Source organism: Ctenopharyngodon idella, chromosome 3 (assembly GCF_019924925.1).
Source record: "Ctenopharyngodon idella isolate HZGC_01 chromosome 3, HZGC01, whole genome shotgun sequence".
NCBI lineage: Eukaryota > Metazoa > Chordata > Actinopteri > Cypriniformes > Xenocyprididae > Ctenopharyngodon > Ctenopharyngodon idella.
In genome coordinates, this window is record NC_067222.1 from 40,331,753 (window position 1) to 40,354,149 (window position 22,397).

The following is a 22,397-nucleotide window of genomic DNA, read 5'->3' on the forward strand; positions in this document are numbered from 1 at the left end:
TTAACATTAGTTAACTACTTTAACTAATATTAATAAATGGTGTAGAAGTATAATGTTAATTTCAACATTCACTAATACAACTTGTGCATTTAATAATGTATTTGTTAACATTAGTTAATGCCCTGTAAACTAAAATGAACAAACAATGAGCAACTGTATTTTAATTAACTGACGTTAACAAAGATTAATAAATACTGTATTGCTCATTGTTAGTTCATGTTAATTAATACATGTTAACAAACGAGACCTTATTGTAAAGTGTTACCAAATATTATACCATGTTGTGCATTCATATTTCATCATTTGCAGTCCTAAATGTGCTTTAAAGCTTCAAGTGACTATTGTGAAATAATGTACTTTCACTTTGCTTGCCTGAAAAAAAATAGTTTGGCTCATATAATATCATATATTGCTGTTAGTCAAAAGCAGTACAAAATTCACTTACTCTCTCGTTCAAATTTGTGAAAAGTCTTGATGAGAAAGAATCATGCAAATAAATAACCCAACAACAGTTTTTTTGGTCATTTATAAGTCTTTCTGAGGTTTATCTTTTTACAAAATGATGAAAACAAAACAAAAAAAGAAACACTTCTCCAGAACGCCCCTGTCACAGCCGAGCGCTTCGACCGCACTGAAACACACGCTCACCTTCAACACAATACTGTAGTTTTCTTGGCCTTCAGAGCGGAGGGGGTGGTTAAAGATGTCAGTAGAAAGAAAATGAAGCTAAAGTATTAAGACAGAGCAAAGACAGAGACAGGGAGGAAAAGGAAACACTGGGGTGTGTACAGTATTGAGTTTCACGCCCGTCCTTTCACATCTCGCAGAGTTTGCCTCCAGTTGAGCACCGTGTTCCTGTAAAGCCCGTTCACAGTCTGGTCACGAGGGGCAGCAGCTGCTTTGGTGACTGTTGGCAATAACAGTTCATTTAGGCAACCTCAGTGTTCCTTTGCCCAGCAGAAACTGCAAAACTCTGTCCACCAGCAGGGCGGTGACAAAATCCACAACTAGGACCTGGGCTATTATTAACTTGAACTGCAAAGAGAAAAAGAATATAAAAACATATTAATTGTAAATAGCTATACATGTTTAAGAGGCAAGCCGATTAGAAAGGTTGAATACCAATTTTCTTACTATATACAGGGTTTCTGCAGGTTTTATAAAGGTTAAAGACCTTTTTAAAAGATCTAATAAAGAACATTTAAGGAATAAAGTGAAAGGAACACAGCATGTCAGTATGATCTCTAAGTGTAAATATCTAGGGAGAAACACAATGAGTTGTCTTAACAACACTTCAGAGTTTGACAATACAACTTACAACAGATCTCAATTACTTGTTTTAATTGGTAAAACCAATGACAACAAATTAAGACTTTTTAAGACCCGCAGAAACCCTGTATATAGTATGCCATGCAACAACTGGATTAGTACGTTTCAAATCATATGTTGAAAAGTCAAAAGGTACCCAGGCTGGAAAAATATTTCAGGTGGATTTTTAGAGTATACATTCATTAGGCCTGTTGCGATTATTGATTAATCATCTGATCATGGTTATTCAATGTAATTACAATTATTTGAGATGATCACAATAATTATGTAGGACACAATCAAAAATGGCAAAATGTGTACATTATCTCTATGCACTCTTGTAAAGTACACAAAGATAGTCAAAGGTCTTCATACGCAAATGAAGATTTGTGGGTTTAATCAGACTGCATTATATTATATTATATTATATAATACAGCGCCGCTTGAAAGTTTGTGAACCCCTTGCAGAATCTGTGAAAATTTTAACAAAATAAGAGAGATCATACAAAATGCATTTTATTTTTTATTTAGTACAGTCCTGAGTAAGATATATGTAAACATCTTTTATGTAAATTAATTCACAAGACAAAAAAATAGCTGAATTTATTAAAACAACCTCTTTCAAAAGTTTGTGAACCATTACTGTGTGTGGTTACCTGGATGATCTACGACTGTTTTTTTGTTTTGTGATGGTTGTTCTTGAGTCCCTTGTTTGTCCTGAGCAGTTACTATTAAAAAAGGTTCAAACATTCACTGATGCTCCAGAAGGAAACAGGATGGATTAAGAGCTGGGGGGTGAAAACTTTTGAACAGGATGAAGAAGTCCAAATTTTTCTTATTTTGTTTAAATATCAATTTTTTTCATTTAGTACTGCCCTTCGGAAGCAACAGAAGATACTTGCATGTTTCCCTGGAGTAATATTAAGTACAACATTCCTTGATATTTGAATTCAAAAAAATTTCACCCTTAATGCATCGTGTTTCCATCTGGAGCATCAGTGAATGTTTGAACCTTTTTTAATAGTTGTGTTTGAGTCCCTCAGTTGTCCTCAGTGTGAAAAGACAAAATCATACAGTCACTGCCGGAAAGGGTTCAAATAAGCAAAAAATGCTTGAAAACTGAAGAATCTGCAGGACCTGGAGATCTTTTCTGAAGAACAGAGCTCAGTTTAACTGCTCAGGACAAACAAGGGACTCATGAACAACCATCACAAAACATAAAAACAGTCGTAGATCATCCAGGTAACCACACACAGTATTAAGAATCAATGGTTTACAAAGTTTTGAATTGGGTGATATTTATAAATTCAGCTATTTTTTTGTCTTGTGGACTTTATGTAAACATCGTTTATGTAAAATATCTTACTCAGGACAGTACTAAATAAAAAAATGACATGCATTTTGTACGATCCCTCTTATTTTGTTAAAATTATTCACATTTTCACAGATTCTGCAAGGGGTTCACAAACTTTCAAGCGGCACTGTATATAAAATAACGTATTATGCAAGTAAAATAAGATAACGTATTATGCTTAGACTGTAAGTGCATTCAATCGTTAATCACAATTATTTGTATGATAATTAAATGTCAACACAAAATTTATGATCATGAACATTTATGCTAACATTCTGAATGGAGGAATTGAATTAAACAGTATCCAGAAACAATTTTAATCACAATACTAGTATGTGACAATACTGATGTAATGACATACTGCACGCTTAAAATATAAACTTTTCCATAAACATTCTAGTAAGTAATAGTTTGTAAATAGTGTGGTGTACTGAATTCATACCTCAGTCGGAATATCCACTAAGGCAAACTGCTCATTGAATTCAGGTGAAGATCCCGTCAGCAGCCCTACTATGGCGAGCCCTGATATAGCGATGCTCCACAGCAAGGGCCGGTTCTCGGTGAGAGACTCCATGAACGGATGACCCTGAACAAGACAAGTTTGATGAATTAGACATTTTTAAAGGAGTCAGTAGTTCAAACATAACAGAATATTTGTTATTCACTGAAAATCTTCGACTCATCCAAGCTTGCAGTGTTGTTATTGTAAACTAAATTCTATTAAAAAAAATCACTTTTTTACAGTGTCCTCGTTACATGTTACATGTAGGTACTATTGTAATAACTATAAATTATCCATAATTGCATGCAGCTGACTAGTGTTGTCAAAAGTACTGACTTCGATACCAAGTCACTACTAACATTTTAAAAATGTGACACTTTGAGCATTGTTAAGCGGATTCGTAAACACCTCTGATTGGCCACTGTGTTCACGCACTCATCAGATATGTCTGTGATTGGCTACAATGATCAACACTTCAGAACCATGTTGTAAACAGACATCTTTGATGCTCTTCACAGAGCACTTACGCAGATACACACGGGAGCGTTTGAAAGCAGCCGTCTCCCGCTTTCAAATTAAAACACTTCCGTGTGCTTTCAAACGCTCCCGTGCGTTGATCATTGTAGCCAATCACAGACATATCTGTTGAGCACGTGAACACAATGGCCAATCAGAGGTGTTTACGAATTCGCACAACAGCGTTCAAAGCATCACATTTTTAAAATTTCAGTACTGACTTGGTATCAAAGTCGGTACTTCTGACAACACTATAACTGACCCTAAACCAAACCCTAACCCTTTAGTAAGTATATGTAGTTAATTCATATTACTCGGTACATAAATGTATAATTACAATGAATCAAGGACACCTTAAAAATAAAGTGCAACCCATTTGTCAATTCATTTCATAACAAAATGTTCAAAAATTTCATGACAAAATATTTTACTTTAAATGAAATACAAAGGTGAAGTGCATGTTACAAAAACTATGAAAGTAATTATTTCACAACATTCGATACATGCATTTAAAGGGATAGTACACCCAAAAATGAAAAGTTTGTCAATACTTACTCACACTCAAGTTGTTCCAAACATGTATGAGTTTCTTTCTTCTCCTGAACACAAAAGAAGAATGTTGGTAATCAAACAGTTTATGGCACCCACTGACTTCCATAGTAGGAAAAAAATACAATGGAAGTCAATGGGTGCCGTCAACCTTTTGATTACCAACATTCTTTAAAATATCTTCTTTTGTGTTCAGCAGAAGAAAGACATTCATACAGGTTTGGAATAACTTGAGGGTGAGTAAATGATGACAGAGTTTTCATTTTTGTGTGAACTATCCCTTTAATATAATAATCACATGAACATTTAAAGTACCTTATAATTAATGGCAAATGTGGCCATTTGCATGGCCATGGACATGATGTATACAGTACTGTTAATGAGACTGGGCTCAAACTCTTTGTACAAGTCCACAAACCGCTCTGCCCTGCAAGAGAAAAAAAAATAAAGAGCATGAGAGAGGTGAAACATGAAGCCAGATTGCAAATGTTATGAAAATCCAACACAAATGTGAACAATGACGTCACATGTGAAGAATGACTGGTACTGACTTTGGGCTTTACATATACAACTTTGTACTACTGTAAGTGGTAATAAGACATTTCCCACTTCTAAAATTCCCCGTTCATGTGGCAATAAGTGTCCTATTCATACCTGGGTGGGCTTCTGCTCTGTGCCCCCCTGTACAGGTACACCAGACTGCAGAAGTGAACTGCAAACTGCAGCAGCACTGTGAGGACAGTGTACAGGTTGAAGATGTTAGGTAAAGGCCGCTCTTTGGACAGCGTCTTCAAAGGCTGAGATGAACAGATGTCGTATTCAGTCAGTGAAACGCAGTTCATCAAATGACAAGCAGCTTTATAAAACATTACCATCTCACCTTTGACCTTGAGATGAAAAGAAAGCAGCCGGCCAGCAGCAGGCCCTGAAGGGTCGCCTGGAAGTCGCTGAATTTGACCCCCTCTAGGTAGAGCACAGACTGACTGTAGGCCAGAACCAGAGCGTTCAGCGCCAGGATCTTAAACATCTGCAGGGTGGTCACCAGAGTGCAGCGACCCTGTTTAATCACGTGACAGACTGAAAACAGATGGGACAAAGTTAGACAAACTGTATGTGGAACTAATAATCTGTATAAATTATAAAAAAAAAAATACTGTTTTTGTTTCAAAACGCTCTCTTGTCCACACTAACGTTTTCCAAGTTTTTCGTCCACACTGACACGTCTAAAATCCCTTAAATCATCTGGCTGCGCATGCGTAAAATACAATAAAAGTTCACCGAAACGATACAGAGAGAGACGAAAAAAAGTTCTCACGCTATTCTTCTGGCACATTTATTTTATTAGCCAAATATCACACCACTTACTGGTGTGTCTCAACTTTTGGAAAGTAAGTAAAACTCAAAAAGCCAATGAAAAAAGAAACGAAATATAATGATTTGAGATTTTTTACAGTGTAGGTCGCACTCAATCGCCTCAATCCCCTCATGTTTTGCCGCAAGACAGCATTTGCGACTAAATATTCTGTCATCTTTGCAGGAATGTAATATGAAGATTGTAGAAAGTAACATTTATTTTTAAGCAACACTGCAGGTGAATAGCACATAGCAGGCACATACCAGTATGGCCGTAGATATCTATATGTATGACTCTGCATTTCAAGTAACATGCATTATGTAATCAGATTACTTTTTTGATGTAGCATGTAAAGTAATGCATTACTTTATAAATTTACACATTAATTTTTGTTTTTTTGTTTTTTTTGTGAAGTAACACCACTTTTAAATTCACCACTAAAATTTTTTAATTAAAATTCAACACTTTTCTCCATAACAGTCACTTAAACATGCACACTCATGCGTGCGCGGGACAAAACAAAAAGTACAAAAGTAACAAAACACATTACTTTAAACTTTCGATAAAAATAGTTGTACAGTAGCCAATATAACCCATAACGTTAGATGTTTTGTGTGGCATATATAGCTCTAGGGGTCAGGAATTGTTCTAAGTGGTCAGAATATTATCATATTCTAAATGTGTTTTTAAAAGAAAATAACAGTGTGTGTTATATATGTTGTTGAATGCATTATTGTGTTAAACGCATGAAAAAAAGAACTTCTCAGTGAAAAACACCTGCAAGGCCTGGAAGAGAGCGAGCCTCAGCCAGGAGAGAAAAAGTAATGCAAAAATAACGCAACTTACTTTCCATAAAAAGTAACAAAGTAATGTAATCAGTTACTTCATCAGGGAGTAACACAATATTGTAATGCATTACTTTCCATAAAAAGTAACAAAGTAATGTAATCAGTTACTTCATCAGGGAGTAACACAATATTGTAATGCATTACTTTCCATAAAAAGTAACTAACGTTTTCATTGCTTTTTAGCGAGCAACTCGTCTTTGTAACACATTACTTTCCTTACAAAGTAACTTAGTAATGTAATTTGTTACTTCATCAGGGAGTAATGCAAAATTGTAACATTACTTTCCATAAAAAGTAACCAAGTAAGATTTTTGTTACTTTTTTAGGAAGTAACGCATCTTTGTAAAACATTACTTTAGTAATTAGTTACTTTATTAGGGAGTAACACAATATTGTACAGCATTACCTTTAGTAGCATATCTGCAAACTCCAAAGTGGTGAAAAAGGTGACATGTTTACAAAGTAAATAGTAGTAGGGGGGTCTGGGGGCATCCACCCCCCAGTAGAAAATTTTCGTGATTTTAACATGCAAACTAAGCATTCTGGTGCACTCCCACAAGAAAATAAATGGAAAAAAACAACATTTGCTTCAAAAAAAATAAATAAAAAATTATTGACATTAGGGCTGGCCATTGACACAAATTTCACAATTGGATTTGATTTTGATTCAGAAGCTTGCGATTTGATCACCTTCAATTCAATATTGATTAATTTGGGGCCTATCAGGTACAGTACATGGCAAATTTCCTCAAAGAAAAAATCTCTCTCAACTAATGCTGTAAACTATACAGGGAGCAACAGTTGGTACATCATTATAATATTAAAGGTTAAAATTAACTGATTTGCAATTAATTAATGCAAACTCACCTTGACACTCCCCACCCCCAAACAAAACAAAAAAACCTCTCCGGATCTACACGATTCATATAAATGACATTTTCATTCAAAACGGTGAATTCCGCCGAAAAGCGACTAGTTTGCAGGTATGTAATAGTAACTTTTCCTAACACTGCACGACTAAACATGCATCATTGTTTTTGAATACTTCCGTTGTCTCAGTCCACACTACAAATTTATCTACTTGGGAGCACCTCTTCAAAAATGCCGTATCAGTGTGGACAGAATGCCAAAAATCAGAAGAAAAAAAAGTAGATATCCGGATTAATGTAGACAGTCTAAAATGAGAACGTGAACTGATCAAAAACATGTTCAACTTACTGCACTGTATGGAGGAGAGTTTAGAGGTGAATGGAGCAGCAATGGAGGCGTCGCCCAGTTTAACCACCTGAATCTGATCTTCTTCTAACTCTCGCAGTACCTGACTGATCCTCTCCTATGACACAAGGCATTTATGCAACATAGGGTCACACATACGGAGGAAATAGTTCAAGCTTAATAAATGTTAAAATCAAAACATGATCAGAGGGTAGGCTGTTAAAAAAAAAAACCTTTTGTGCAGCTAGCTGCTCCTCTCTCTGGGCCATTAATCTCTGTCTGGCTGCACGGGAGCTGAGTTTGACCCCTGAACTCGGGACTGGTGGTCCAGGTCTGGGCTCTCCAGAGGAGTACTCTTTGTCTTTGCTTTTCTTCTTTTTCTCAGGCATGCGCTCTGGGGCGTTAGCCAACAAGGCCACACCTGGTAAACACAAAGGACATGTTACGATATGGGTACATCTACTGATTAAAGTGATTTTCGGTTGTTTTTAACCAAGTGACGAGCTAAATTTACCATCTATGACATGCTTCTGAAAGAGCTAAGCATGTTTTGAGCCCAGAAAATACTTTTGTTGTATGTTAGATTTGTAAATGACACATGGAGAAATCCATTACATGTGTGTTATAAATGTCTGATTTTAACACAAGTATGTTTAATGACTCACCAATGTGGGCATGTTTGAGCGCACCCACATCATTCGTGCCATCTCCACACATCAGCGTAACGAAACCCAGTCCCTTTAGACTAGTTATGACAAACTCCTGCACAGACAAGAGAATCAACACTGTTAACCATGTTCAACAGCTCAACAACAAACCATACGGTAAAGGTTAAAAAGGTTTCTCAAACGTGTAAAGCTGACCTTCTGTTTGGGGCTGACACGAGCAAACACTCGCACATGAGGAAGCAGGGCGTGGAGTAAACGAGGTTCATAGGTCAACCTGGTCAGCCCCTCTCCTGTCACACAGAGGTCGTACCGCCTGACCAAATCTGAGACTGAGGAAGGAGGTAGAGGGAGGCACACGGTGCCGTCTATGGACACCCACTGCCATTCAGCTGCAAACAAAGAAAACATAATGAACAGATGAAATGGATTTAAAACATGTTTAAACATGTTGGATTTAAAACATGTTACATGTTACTAAAACATGTTACTGTCAGAGGCGTTACACACCTTGATTGGGGCCTGGCTGTAGTACGAGTGTGTGCTCTTTCTGGATGAAATGCAGCTCTCTGGCCACATGACACGCAGTTAGAGGGTTGTCACCTGTGATCATTACAACCTGTGGACAGACAATGTGACAAATGTTAGATCTGCCTCAGGAAAACAAACAGGCAGCCAAAAGTAAAGGACTTTAAATGGCAATAATTGGAAAAATGGTTCTTAATAGACTGAACTGTAATAAAAAAATGATGAATCTAAAGACAGGAAACTATACTGCCCTACAACACACACATTACACATTTAATCAAAATCAGGCCTTTTTATTTTGGTTGCACTTTTGTGCATCCCTGGTAATAATCACATGATTCTTTGATGAATAGAAAGGTCAAAACAGCAGCATTTAATTGAAATGGAAATGTTTTTGTAATGTTTTAAATGCCAATTTAATTTGTCCTTGCTGAATAAAAGTATTCGTTTTTCAAAAACAAAATTTTACAACTTAAAACTTTTGAATGGTGATGTATATATAAATAAATCACAACAATTAAAGGGATAGTTCACCCAAAAATGAAAATTCTGTCCTCATTTACTCACAACAAGAAAGAAATTCATATAGTTTTGGAACAACTTGAGGGGAAGTAAAATATGAGAGAATTTTCATTTTTGTGTCAACTATCCCTTTAAGTAACATTTATAGCATTGGAAGCATGTTTGTTTACATATCAAACATTTATATGTATTATTTATACTTTTTTTTTTTTTATACATTCAAATATTCAACTGTTATCAAATACATGTTAACATATTGAGTTAATCCACTCACATGGTGTGAGGCCTCTTGTATCTCTCTGATGACTGCTTTGCTGTCGGTCTTGAGAGGACAGGACACGACCATGAACCCTGCGAAGTGCAGGTCACACTCCAGCACCTCACGGCTCAGCTCCCTCACCTGCACACACACAGAGAGTGATCATAACAGCCTGTGTGAAACAACAGACATTCAGCGTTTCATTCAGGGATCACTGGCGTATCCCTACCTGCTGATGGCTCAGATGGCCCATCTCTTTGTATCCCAGTGCAAGAACTCTCGCTCCCTCCCGTGACATCTCTCTGTGCACCTCGTCATAGCTGGCTGGACACTCGCAGAACTGAACAAACAACAATGCCTTAATAAACTATTTATGACCAACAATCTACAATTAAGCCTGAAGTTATTATGCACAAAATAATTCTCATCGTTTCAGGTCAAAATGGCAGCAATGAATAACATTCATTTAATATTAGGTGTGCTGTAACCCTCACTATAGTCAAAATCACAGTCAATCAGAACATATGTCCGTTGCATGTCCGTTGTGCGCCTGCGTAAGAAGAAATTATTTTCTGTACCAGCAGGTGGCAGTAGCTGAACACCCAATAAGAATGATCAGATGGCCCGACTGACCGACGAGCTCGGACACCGATTCAACATGTCGAATCGGCCGAAAAAAAGCCAACGAGGACCAACTTCAGCCGACGGTGTGGAACACACTGAGAAAACTTAGTCGGTCGACAAACAAAAACTGCCTGACGGCCGACCGTCGACTTGCTGTGTGTTCTGGGCTTCTCATTTGAATATTATAAAATATAAATTTTTATTAAACAGGACAAATGACATTTTTTGTCATTTGTCAAATTCTGTGTCATTATTCCTCTTTTTATCATTTTTATTCTTAGATGTACTAGATGCAGTCCCCTACAAAATCTCCCCAATCATTCTAGACTAATTAATTATTTCCAAACAGAGCTAATTCAATTTATCTGGTGAAGGTTCTTGTATTTTCCACATACCTAGGGTAAAAGTTAACCCTGGGACTAGTGTGTGAGGGAGGGAGCAGAGCTTCTCATGCTAAGCTAAAGAATGCAGCATTTCCTCCTATTAATTACCTAGATTCTGGCAGCCCGCCATAGTCTAATCTGTGTCGCCACAGTTAAAATATTTTAAAACTTCTCATAATAACATAAAAGGTCTCTAACGTTGTTTGGCACCATTGCTTTGGCAAAGTATCTGTCAATCGAACTAAAATCGAAAGTGCAATATGACTTTGTGCCTGTATCAAATCACAAAAGTAAATTAGTATTAAATAAGTATATAGTTTGTTTGCACTGCGTGTTTCAAAGCAAAGTGCGCACTTTGCTCATGTGGTGAATGAATGCAGTGAACTCCATCTCTGCATGTGCTGTGAGTTTAGCGTGCATTTGGGGAATGTAGAGGGCACTAGCATTATTTCCATTATTTTCGTAGGAATATGATTCAAAAGATGGCATTTCACTAGGTGGCTTGAGGTACAGTGTCCCTAGAGCAGTGGTCGGCAATAGGCGGCCCGCAGGCCAAAACTGGCCCGCCAGCAATAATATCTGGCCCGCACCTGCAACTTCATTGCAGATGAGACACACCGGCTTTGCATTCACAAAGCCAGTTAGGATGAATGCATAATTGTCTTTCCATTCTTCTTTGTATGCCCTATTTTCGCTGTCAACTTTCTCTTTGGACTCTTTGATACTGCCATTTTCTCTCACCAGCTAGCTTAAATGTCACTCTGCACACGTCTGCAAAAGACACTGTAACAGTCTGTCACAGGCAATTATAGTTGCATTTTTCATCAATTAGCCTAATTTCTTAAATTATCCTTTGACTATGTTCTGGCCCGCCATCTAGTGGCGAAATTTTTTTTGGGCCCGATGCCAAACTTAATTGCCGACCCCTGCCCTAGAGGAACAGAGGTACCTCCCTCCCCCGCCACAGTCTCACAAAATCCTGTGGGAAACATGTGCATCTTATTCAGTGTTTGTCAGAGCCAGCACAGATATATATAGATATATAGATAAACCACAAAGAACAAACTAACATAAAGAGCAAAAGAGATGCTCACCATGTCCTTCAGGGTCTCAGGTGCACCTTTAACAGTTGAGATATAGCAGAGCTCAGAGGAGCCCATTCGCTCATATGACGCCAGCACTGACATCCTCTTCAGAGCACTAGCGAAATGAAACCTCTGATGGATCTTCAGCCCTGGAGTCTTTATGCCACGAGGAAACACCTTCTCATCTAAACAAAGGGACAGAAAGCATGTAAAACATCAAGAATTTAATTCAAAATGATTCAAAGTTTTTCTGCCATTTTGACATAACTTCAACATTTTGCTGACAAAAATAGAACATGATGGAAAATGGATAAAATTACTCCTAATGATCATTTGTAGTGCAGTCACTGAGCTCGGATGAACAGATCTGTGCAGTGCTTGAAGTGGAAAAATAAAAGTGGCGGTACTCCCGATGCTCAGTTCAAGAATGGAGGGCACAGTGGGCTTTCGTACGTGCAACATGTCGGAAGTGCCGGTACGCAAGGAAAACTGGTGGTACACTAAAGGTAAATATAGAGTGCGTACCGGCCCACTTCAAACACTGGATCTGTGTTTAAAATCGGACCTTTAGTGAGCGTCCAGTCTGCTGCTGTCAGCATGGCCTTCTCCAGCGGATCACCCACCAGCTGCCCATCATCTAGCGTGACCAGCGAATGACACGTAGCCACCACCCGATGAGTGTCCACTGGTATCTCTGACACGGGCGTCACTTGTTTCCCATCTCTAAGGAAAGAAGGAACACAAATAGACAAATGGAATCTTTTCACATTTCCAGGGTTCTCAGAAGTGGAAGTCATCATAGGCCACATACAGACTGCAGCTAAATTCGGTTGTCACCTTTTAGTGCTTAATCCTGTTCTGTTCACACACAGTTCAGTAATTTACAGGAGTGACAATCGCATTTTACAAACGAATTAACTCCTGAAAACTGCAGGTAGTGGCAACCGCAGTTACAAAAATTTTGGGAAGTGTGCACGGAACCAAAATGAACAGCTAGTTGTTAATGACGTATTTAAACGTCAGAGACGTGTCTCTCTTCTTTATGAGTAGTGCAAGAAAACCACAGGGAACGATGTACAAGCCTTGACTCATTCGTGTTGCCAGATCTTGCTAGAAAAACAGTGAACAAGCCCATAATAAACCGAAATAAATCCAAAATGCTTTGTGAACTCTGTGAAATTAATCACTTTATGAACCAAGCCCAAACAACAACCCCAAAAATGCTTATAATAAGAGGACATAGCAACACTGTGAAGCAGCCTTAAGCCCGGAACACACCAAGCCGACGCGGACGAACTAGTGGCGACGAAAGCAGACTGCGAAGTTGGCTCACGTCGGCAGCGTCTGGGTCCAAAGTTGCCCTGACACACCAAACCGACGCTCGACACCCGACGGCCAAGTAGCACATCCATTCTGCGCCTGCGTAAGAAGAAATGCCTTTCCGTACCAGCAGGTGGCAGTAGCTGAACAGCCAATCAGAATGATCAGATGGCCCGACGGACCGACGAGCTCCGTCGCCGATTCAACATGTCAAATCGGCCGAAAAAAAGCCAACGAGGACCAACTTCAGCCAATGGTGCAGAACACACAGAGAAAACTTAGTCAGCCGACCGCTGGCTTGGTGTGTTCCGGGCTTTAAGCATATACAAAACATGGCACCTCTGTCGACAGTGGTTTGCTTAAAATTGCAGAACATAATGAGTCTTTGGTTGCTGTAATATTGCTCTGGTAAAAATAGCAGATGCTAAACACGTGAGACAGCAGAGCGTTGCTATGGTTTCCACAGTGTCAATCATCAGTTTCGGGAACGAGTCGTGTTCTGTACACACGCAGAGTGATAATTTAGGGGATTCACTCTCATGTGAATGGAAACTATATAATTTATTGATTTTGCCTTCCCATTTGATCCAATAGCAAAATATAAAGTTCACGATAACATTTCTATGACTTTCCAAAAAGAAAGACAAAAATATTCCTAGATAGACTACAGTGGTCAGAACAAAGAAAGATGTCAAATTTGCCATCAATCTCTTAGCCGTTGTTTTAGAAACACTCACGCTGCAGCGTTAACCAGTTTTCTGATATAATGCCAAGGTAATATAACAGAAAGTATAGATTTATAAATTAAAATATAAAAGTGTTTTATATGCTATATTTATTAGGGCTGGAACAATACATCGATTCTTGATTCGCAGTACAAAGAATCTGGAGCGATTCTGATATTTTCCGATGAATCGCGATTCTCTCACGAATCGATGCTGAGCTTAGTTTTTAACAGCAGATGGCACTATGTGCTTTAGAAACACCCGTACTCTGCTTGCTTCCAGTTCCTTTACACACACCACTTAAACCTAAAATAATCATTCATAAAGTTTAGTTGAAGCGAATTTATTACAAGGGTGTTCGCAGTGGGCTGTGTTTACATTAATCTTGCGTCACAAAAGCATTCTGAGCCAGATTCTTTGTATCACGAATCGAGAATTGATGTATTGTCTCAACCTTAATATTTAAGATGTTAATAACCGTGGAAATGTGTTATCACAGTCTGTGAAAAGGGTCCATAATGAAGAAGGAAAACTCTTTCAGGATGATTTTGCAAGATGTTTTGGCTTAGACTTTACCTGAGCCCCGCGACACCACGAACAACCAGGCTGTCGCTTGTCAGGGTGCCAGTCTTGTCGAAACAGCAAATCTCCACTTTCCCAGCAAAGGGAATCCTGAAAGGTTCTGTGCAAAACACATCTGGAAGAGAAGAATAGTAGAGGATAAGTTTGAGAAGGGAGAGAATAGTGAGATTTCAATGCAGAATTCAGTGCGGTCACTCACAGAGTTTGGCCAGCGCTATGAGAGATGTGTTAACAGCCAGTGAGAGCTCTATGGGTAATTCAGGAGGTACTACTGACGTGAGAATCAGAGTACACTCCAGAAACAGCTTATACTTGTTTCTGCTCGGGTCTTTCGTCCCTGAAAAGACAGAGAGTGAAGTATGAGACAGCTGACACATTATATCTATCGCTCCTCCAGGACCATAGATAAAACACTAAAAACTGATGTGATATGCTGTTGATATGTGAGCAATTTTATATCACTTATACGTAAAAAAGATACATTCTACCATTTTATAAATATCTCACAAGGGCTTGTAAAGAGTAAAAGAGACATTTAAATTAGCAAAAAAGGTAAGGAAACTGGAAATAACCTGTTCAGTTTCTTAGTGGCAGTTTACACAAGATATGTTCTTGAGTTCAAAACACATAACTGGACTAAACAGAGATTTCAGGCTTTAACTGGCTTTAAAAAGTTAAAATATTTAACTTATCTTAAAAGTAATTCAGCAGTAACTAAAGGAGATACATTCTCTGTGACATTTCGGAGCAGGTTTTAGTGTTTAACAGTATTAATCCTCTTCCAAAAAACAAAAAAAACAGCTAGTCAACTATCCTGCCCATCCCTGTGAAAGGAGATTTTACAGATGAAGGTGACTCACCCTCGACCCAAACATACACAGCTGCTGCAATGGCAAAAACCAACAAGAAAAGGATGAAGATAAAGGTCTCCAGGTTGTTGGCCGTTACCCTCTTCACACCAAACAGAATCGTTCTCAACAATTTGCCCTAAAAAACAACAAAGGTTCAGACATTTTTAAGATGCAAAATTAAAGGAGAGGGTTGTGGGGTTGCGACTCATTTTTCCAACCCTATCCCTCCTTCTTCTCTTAATTGTTTCCTGTCAATATTCCACTGTCCTCCAAACAAATAGTGGCAAAACGTACAAACAAATTACTTTCAAAAACATGACACTTGATCAAGCACCTCACCTGAGAAGTGTAGAATCCAGTCCGCAAAACATAAGCCACACAGCCATTGTCTACAGCTGTAAAGACAGAAAAAGAGGGAGTATAATTACTTATACACATTTTAAACTGATATTAATCCTATTTAATCATTTAAAACTATTAAAGTCACCATGAAATCAAAACTGACAATTCTTGTTTTTTATGGAATATTGCAGTATTTACTATAAATGATTTATCAGTGCACATCGTTATTTTTTAAATTCATGTGCCCTCATAATCTTTAATCAAAATAACTTCCCCTTCCTCTTGTAGCTCATCTGTTCTCTGATGATGTGTTTACTGACGCGAGGGCGGGATCAACCTGTCACTCACATGAGATCACAGCAACAGCAAACCACAACCATCCATCCAACAATCCAATCAATTCCACATGGACAAAGTCAAGTCATGCCCCACATTTTTTTCTTGTTCAAGATGCTGTTTCACTCTGATATACAATCACAAAAGAGAAGAAAAGACTATCTCAACTTCCGTTTCATGCCGACTTTAAAGGGGTACTTCACCTCTGGCAAAATGAGCTCACAATTAAACTTGGCTGCCTATGCGGTGCTACCTGACAAGAGAAAACAGAAAAAAAGGCTGTTGTCTTCCCTTTTGCCAAATAGGTAGGAAAACTTCATCACCCATAATGCACTGGGCATGTTGTCATCCAAGGCCACTCCCACCAGTCTGCTATGGATACTCTTGACCAGAGTCACATACCGCCTTGCTTTAGTAGGAAATACTTCCTAGCAAACATTTAGTTCAAATGGTGTCGACTTGTTTTGTTCCCAGATGCAAGAATTCAAACAGTAAACAGCGGGAGTGAGTTATTTTCGGTTTTCAGTGAAGGATCCAGTGCATTGTAGGCAGCGGTTAAAGGCTGCAAAGAATCGTAAATGCGGAGAGAACGCAGCGATGGACAACCTAAAAAAACCCTCTGTTTTTGTAGTCAACATTTCAAACTGGATGACCACAGACAGTGTTTTATGCCAAACGAATGGAGAAAAACTGAAAGAAACTGCTATGTCAGTTCCACCCGAAGCAAAACGCCGTCACCTACAGGTAAGAAAGCTGTTGCCATAGTGTTCAATTTTTACCATAACGCTGCTTCAAGAGTAGACAAAGTCTACAATTTTCAGCGGTAAACCAATAACTGTTCTGTTAATAACGCTCTGTCGATCGGTCTGTGGGCAGGGATACAAAAACATGCAGGTAACACAAAGTGAAACATTGTTCACTTACATATACTATCGACAATACAGAGCGGGTTGAAAATCGCTGACACTAATAAATCTAAGGTTTATTGGGCATTTGAGCTAAAGCACATGTAAAAGTTCTTGAGGACCAATCACAGCTGTGAGTACTAACGTTTCAGTCCAGCAGTGGTTCGGAGAGGCGGGCTGTGCTGAACCACTTTGGTGCCACCTGAGATGACATGAAGTCGGGAGTCTGTCTGCAGGTCCAGGATCCTGTCAGGGTCTAGATCTTCTACAGGCTCCTACAGACACAACATAGCCAATTACAGACAGCAGATTTTGCTGAGGTTTGGTGCTGATTCTGTGGAGAGAGATACCAGACACACCTTCATCTGAGGCACAGACTCTCCTGTGAGCATGGCCTCGTCTACAATACAGCGGCCTCTCAGTAGCAGCACATCACAGGGAACCAGGTTATCCTGAGGAGACCGTCCTGTGACAAAATGACAAATCAATGTTCATTAACATGCTAGTGAATATCACATTAGTATTTGGATTTTTACTATGAAATCAGTACTAGTAAATTAACAACAAGTGTAGTTGATCACAGTAACTAAAAACATGAAGCCAAATACTTTTTATTTTAATTTTGAACAGTAATTTAAAAAGCCAGTACGATTTTTGTAATGGTTTCAAAGAAGTCTGTTATGTTCATCAAGGCTGCATTTACTTGATGCGATTATAGACACAGGGTTTTTCCTGCATTGAAAATATTTTGGCAGACACCATAATGAATCTTTGTCCTGCCAAAGATTTATTTGATCATATAATGTGATGATACCTGCCATTCTGCAGTACCGGTACCTGCTGATAGCTGGCTGCTTTAAAACGTTCCCACAAGTGTTTGTGTAACATTTCTATTTACAATGTGTTTTTGCAGCGCTGAGCTTTGCAGCCAATCACAGATACATCTGTTGAGGTTGTGAACGCAACGGCCAATCACAGGTGTTTAAGTTAGTCAGAATCTACTCAACACGGCTGAGTTTTTGTTCAGCATGAGTTCTGCACACTCGCGAATCCTTTCATTATAACCAACAGTATAAAAACAATGTCAAAAAGAGATTCACTGCACAGCTTCATTGATTATAATGGGAGTTTTCACAAGAGTGCACCTTTGTGTATCTTGTGTTTACTGTCAGTACTTGGCTCTCAGTTCACATGGGTAGGATACATTGTACTGTGTGTGTGGATGACCTTTTTCATCCGCCACCACCAAAGACCAATTTTGAAAAACCCTGAGAAAGATTACATGAAACTCACCAACTGAGACAATGTCTCCAGGGACTAGTTCATCACTGGATACAGGCCTCCATTTTCTGTTCCGATAGACCTGTTACAAATGGAAAGAGCTCAAATTATAAATATATATATATATATATCGCTCTTACTCTAAATCTGTTTATTAATGAAGCAATAAGGCAATACTTTTACAAAACAGTTGCTATGTAATGCATTTATAAAATAATTACTACATAACACATTATTCTATTTAGCATATTCTTTGAACACCATACTTTCAATAAAATATATAGTCCCTGACAAGCAATAACAAAATGCTTTTTAAATATGGTAGCTGTGCATATATGTCACTGTATTGTGGATGATATCACAAATGGAATGCTGCATTGACCAATCAGAAGACAGAGCCAGAACTGTGTGATGAACCAAAACTGGAGCTGGAAGCTGAAGGCTGTCGGAGTTACCTGGATCATGTAAGGTTTGTTCCCCATTCTGCGGATTTCTGACATGTTCCTCATCTGCTGCTGCACCAGAGATGCTTCAAACGCCACAAGCATGAAGAGCGTAAAGACGCTGTAGTACCAGTACTCATCCAAACACCACAGACCCACACAAAACACCTGCAGGGGAACAAAAACATGCAGGTCATTTCATACCCACAGGATAGCGTTTCTCAATTATGGACCCAGGATGTAAATTTGATAAATTTTCAGTGTTAAAAAGCCAATAGTAACACTAACTGCTGTAGTAACACTAAATGCACCATGGTGTTGTGGGATATTCATATCTAATTTTATTATATTATTAATGTAGACATGTATTAAATGTATTAAAGGAGTAATGGAATATAATTACTGTATTTTTTGTGATTAAGCTATAGCATTTGTGCATTTAAATGGATTTAAGCTATTGTTTTTCATAGAAATAATATAGAAACCATATAGTTACATTTTACCATGGTATTGAGGTGCTATATGTGTGGTTATCATGATCTAAATGTATGCTACTATGGAAGACCAATGGTTAATTTTGATAAACAGTCAGAATATATAAATTTTACCATATAAAAATGAGGCTGTTGCAATTTTTTTTACAGATGCTACTGTTTTTGTTAATGAACATTAATTTACATTTGCATCCTAACTCAAGCTACTACTACTGTCAACTCAAGCTACTGTCAAATGTGCATTTCTAAGAGACAAAACATGTAAAATTATTAATATTGACCATGGTGAAGTCTATCCCTCACAGCCTCGCGTTCATACCCGACATGACGCTGCTCTGAATAAGGTCTATTACTGTCTTTGGAAGGTTTTTGTCTTTCAAACCCATTAAAATGCACAAATTCATGTCATTTCATATGTACATGTAATGCAGGCATTCCCAAACTTTTTTGTCAGCCAAAACTCTTTTGATCTGGTATATGTCAATAATTTAATAACACTTTCGCATATTCATGGTTCTCTGATTTCAATTAATGGTCACATGACATCAACAAATGCTAAAAAGTTGACTTTATTTTATACTTTATTTGTTTACTAGCATATGTTTTCATTTATTTATTTATTTATTTTTTAATTTGCCTTTTTATTTTTAATAAATTATTAGCTTATTCCTCAATATCCCCTGCAGTTCCTTCATAAACCGCAGTTTGGGAAACCATAATGTAATGTAAAGTTTAATGTGCTTCATGTTGTGGATAACAAAAAATTGAATATATTTTCTTTCTCTTTGTATTTTTATATCAATATGGTATAAGATGGTCCTATTCAAATCAATGTTATAAACGAGTTATGTAAAAAGTAATCAAAAAGTAGTCAGAATACATTACCTATAATGTGTAATGTACTAGGTTACATTATTAACTTCAATTAAAAAGTAATCTAAAAGCAGTCAGATTATATTACCTAAAATGTGTAATGTAATAACTACATTTTTCATCAAGTAATTTGCAATCTGTAACTGACTACAATTTGTAAGTAATCTACCCAGTAGAATAAAACCAGGCGTACCTGGAAGACAAAGAAGGGAGCTGTGGCTCTCTCCTTGAAGAGCTCCAGGAAGTCCGGCACCACCATCTCTGCGCGGTTGGTGCCGTAGCTCTTCTCTGCAGCCTGTAGCTGAGCCTCCTCCTGATAACCTCTCCAATTCTGGAAATGACTCATGGGAACATTGATCGGAAATGCCACCTGCAGAAAGCGCTTCTTCTCCTTGCTGTCGTACACATAACGGATCTTCTGGAACTCAAAGGACAGGCTTTCCGTTCCATCCTCATTCTGCACAAAAAAAAAAAAAAAAAGACACTTCACATATACGTTTTTCATTTTCCACACCTTTTGACCAATGAATTATCATGACTTTTCCAGATGTTCATGATTTCCAGAACTTTTGAAAATCTGATATCTAAATATTGGAAAATCTTATATATATATATATATTTTCTTTTGCAGACATTCAGTTTTTAAAATTGTATGACTGTGTGACAACTGTATAATAACATCTAAGAGCCTGCAAAGCACCATATCACATTAAAAAATAGCTATTATTGATTTTTTGTTTAACCCTCTGGTGGTCTTTGGTCATTTTAGTGCAAAGATATTACGTTTTGAATTTTTTACTTAATTGAAATGGTACAAAATTCGGTGACTTTTGTGGTACTCGAAATATGAACACACAAGAAAAATCATGGACATAATTACAAAAGGCTAAATGGTATTTAAAAAAAAAAAAAAAAAAAAAAGTCTTGTGATATTTGTGGTCAAAAATGACCGCCACAAAAGAAATACAAAATGTGAAAATACAGAGCAATTTCTATGATACAATCAACAAATCAGCAATGATAAAATATTCTTTGATATTTTCTAAATGTATATCCAAATGCAAAACTTAATAAAATTTATGCTTATATTTATAAGAATTTATGTCAAAAAAAAATTCTCTTATAAGCAACTAGGGAATACATTGTGTTTATAGAGGACTATTACAGGCATCTGCTGGTAATGGCATTATATGATTTCCTTTAATTCTCTCATCAGATAGCACAAATATGCCTTCTATGAATATGAATTGGTTTTTAAAAACATTTGCTCTATTTTTAACTTAAACACTATTAATTTAAAGTAAAATATTTCTAATTATATTTGTTTTCATATAGGAATAAATGGTGAATAATTTAGAGGTGAATATTGTCTAAAATCCCCTCAAAATACAAAATATTAAAGAATAAACATTATTGAAACAAAATATACTACATTAATTTTATTAAAATGATTATTGTCTTTGGTCTTTTGACCACAGAGGATCACAAGTGTGACCCCTAAACACCAGGAAAAACAGGTCTCACCTTATCCCTCAGAAGAGGCACTAATTCAGCTGAACCATTGTTGGGTGTTGGTATAACTTTTGCAAATGTGGCTTTGGCTGGATCAGACTCCTGTTTAAAATATAATTGCATAATTCCAGTCAGCTTACTGTACATTATTATGAGATGTCCCAAACATATGTTTGGGTTTTTGACTTACTTATCCAAGTCAAACCAAGACAAAAAAGAGAGGGTTACCCAAATGTGTTAGTCTTTCAAAACAATGTTTATATTGCACACATATGTTTTTATGTGTCATTTATCACCTTTGAGCAGGTGAGCCAGCAGTGCGCGTGCACGGACCAGTAGCCAGAAAGCACTGTCAGGACGTGCGCGATCCCAAGAGCGGCGAGCGCCAGCAGGCCGGCCTCAACATACTCGGAAGCCCCGTAAACTCCAAACCACGTATATAAGCAGAGTGGGTAGAGGAAGAGAAACGGGAACACCGTACCGTGCAGAACGCGTGACCTGCGGCTGTGGAGAGACACTGATCTCACCAGCTCATCGCTCGGTGCGCGAGTCTGCGTCCCCCCCGGCCCATTAACGGCGTCTGCGGCCATATTCCCCTCTTTTTTAGCTTCATCCATTCTAGAGTGCGCCTTTCTCCGTTGACCCTCCTACTCTCCACCTCCTCCTTGCAGGTGCTGATGGTAAAAAGTCAGCTTCGCACCGGCCTGTTGTCTGGCCACTCTACAGATTTCTGAAAAATTTCAGACACATACGACAGCTTCCGCATACGCAAGCACGTACGCCGGTGACGCAATATCCGGTACATATTACAAACAATAAAATGATATATTTCAAAGAAAACGTGATATAAAAAAATATATATTACACGATTATATTTATCAGGGAATTTCCATATACGTAAATAAAATAGTCTAGCTCCAATCTATATTTTATTTTATTTTATTTTATAGACGACTTTAAACAAACTGTAACATTTAATGATATTAAATGTAAATGTAATGATATTATATAGAAATAAATA

At 37.7% G+C, this 22,397-nt stretch overlaps 1 protein-coding gene across 2 annotated transcripts; it reads right to left on the minus strand.

Moving 5' to 3' along the window:
* Positions 1 to 507: 507 nt before the first annotated feature.
* On the minus strand, positions 508 to 22,154 carry atp13a1 (ATPase 13A1). Of its 2 annotated transcripts, XM_051886100.1 has the most exons (25): positions 21,673 to 22,154; positions 21,389 to 21,478; positions 20,058 to 20,321; positions 18,510 to 18,665; positions 18,067 to 18,136; positions 17,133 to 17,239; positions 16,919 to 17,048; positions 15,530 to 15,585; positions 15,200 to 15,326; positions 14,539 to 14,676; positions 14,334 to 14,454; positions 12,278 to 12,435; positions 11,722 to 11,897; positions 9,850 to 9,960; positions 9,636 to 9,761; positions 8,822 to 8,930; positions 8,510 to 8,703; positions 8,312 to 8,408; positions 7,880 to 8,067; positions 7,650 to 7,764; positions 5,110 to 5,306; positions 4,884 to 5,026; positions 4,545 to 4,656; positions 3,105 to 3,248; positions 508 to 1,035 (listed from the first exon to the last, which is right to left on the minus strand). In XM_051886100.1, exons 1-25 carry the CDS (start codon positions 21,991 to 21,993, stop codon positions 925 to 927), a joined length of 3,561 nt encoding a protein of 1,186 aa, XP_051742060.1. In that variant the 5' UTR covers positions 21,994 to 22,154; the 3' UTR covers positions 508 to 924. The 2 variants fall into 2 exon arrangements, with proteins under 2 accessions (XP_051742060.1, XP_051742062.1); XM_051886102.1 differs by lacking the exon at positions 21,389 to 21,478 and having other exon boundaries at positions 21,858 to 22,006.
* Positions 22,155 to 22,397: the final 243 nt, after the last annotated feature.

Coding starts and splice junctions, on each gene's coding strand:
- atp13a1 (XM_051886100.1), bottom strand. CDS start 21,993: ATGGATGAAGCTAAAAAAGAGGGGAATATGGCCGCAGACGCCGTTAAT. Junction 21,479..21,672: donor GCTGGCTCACCTGCTCAAAG/GTGATAAATGAC, acceptor TATTTTAAACAG/GAGTCTGATCCAGCCAAAGC. Junction 8,068..8,311: donor GCTCAAACATGCCCACATTG/GTGAGTCATTAA, acceptor TGTGTTTACCAG/GTGTGGCCTTGTTGGCTAAC.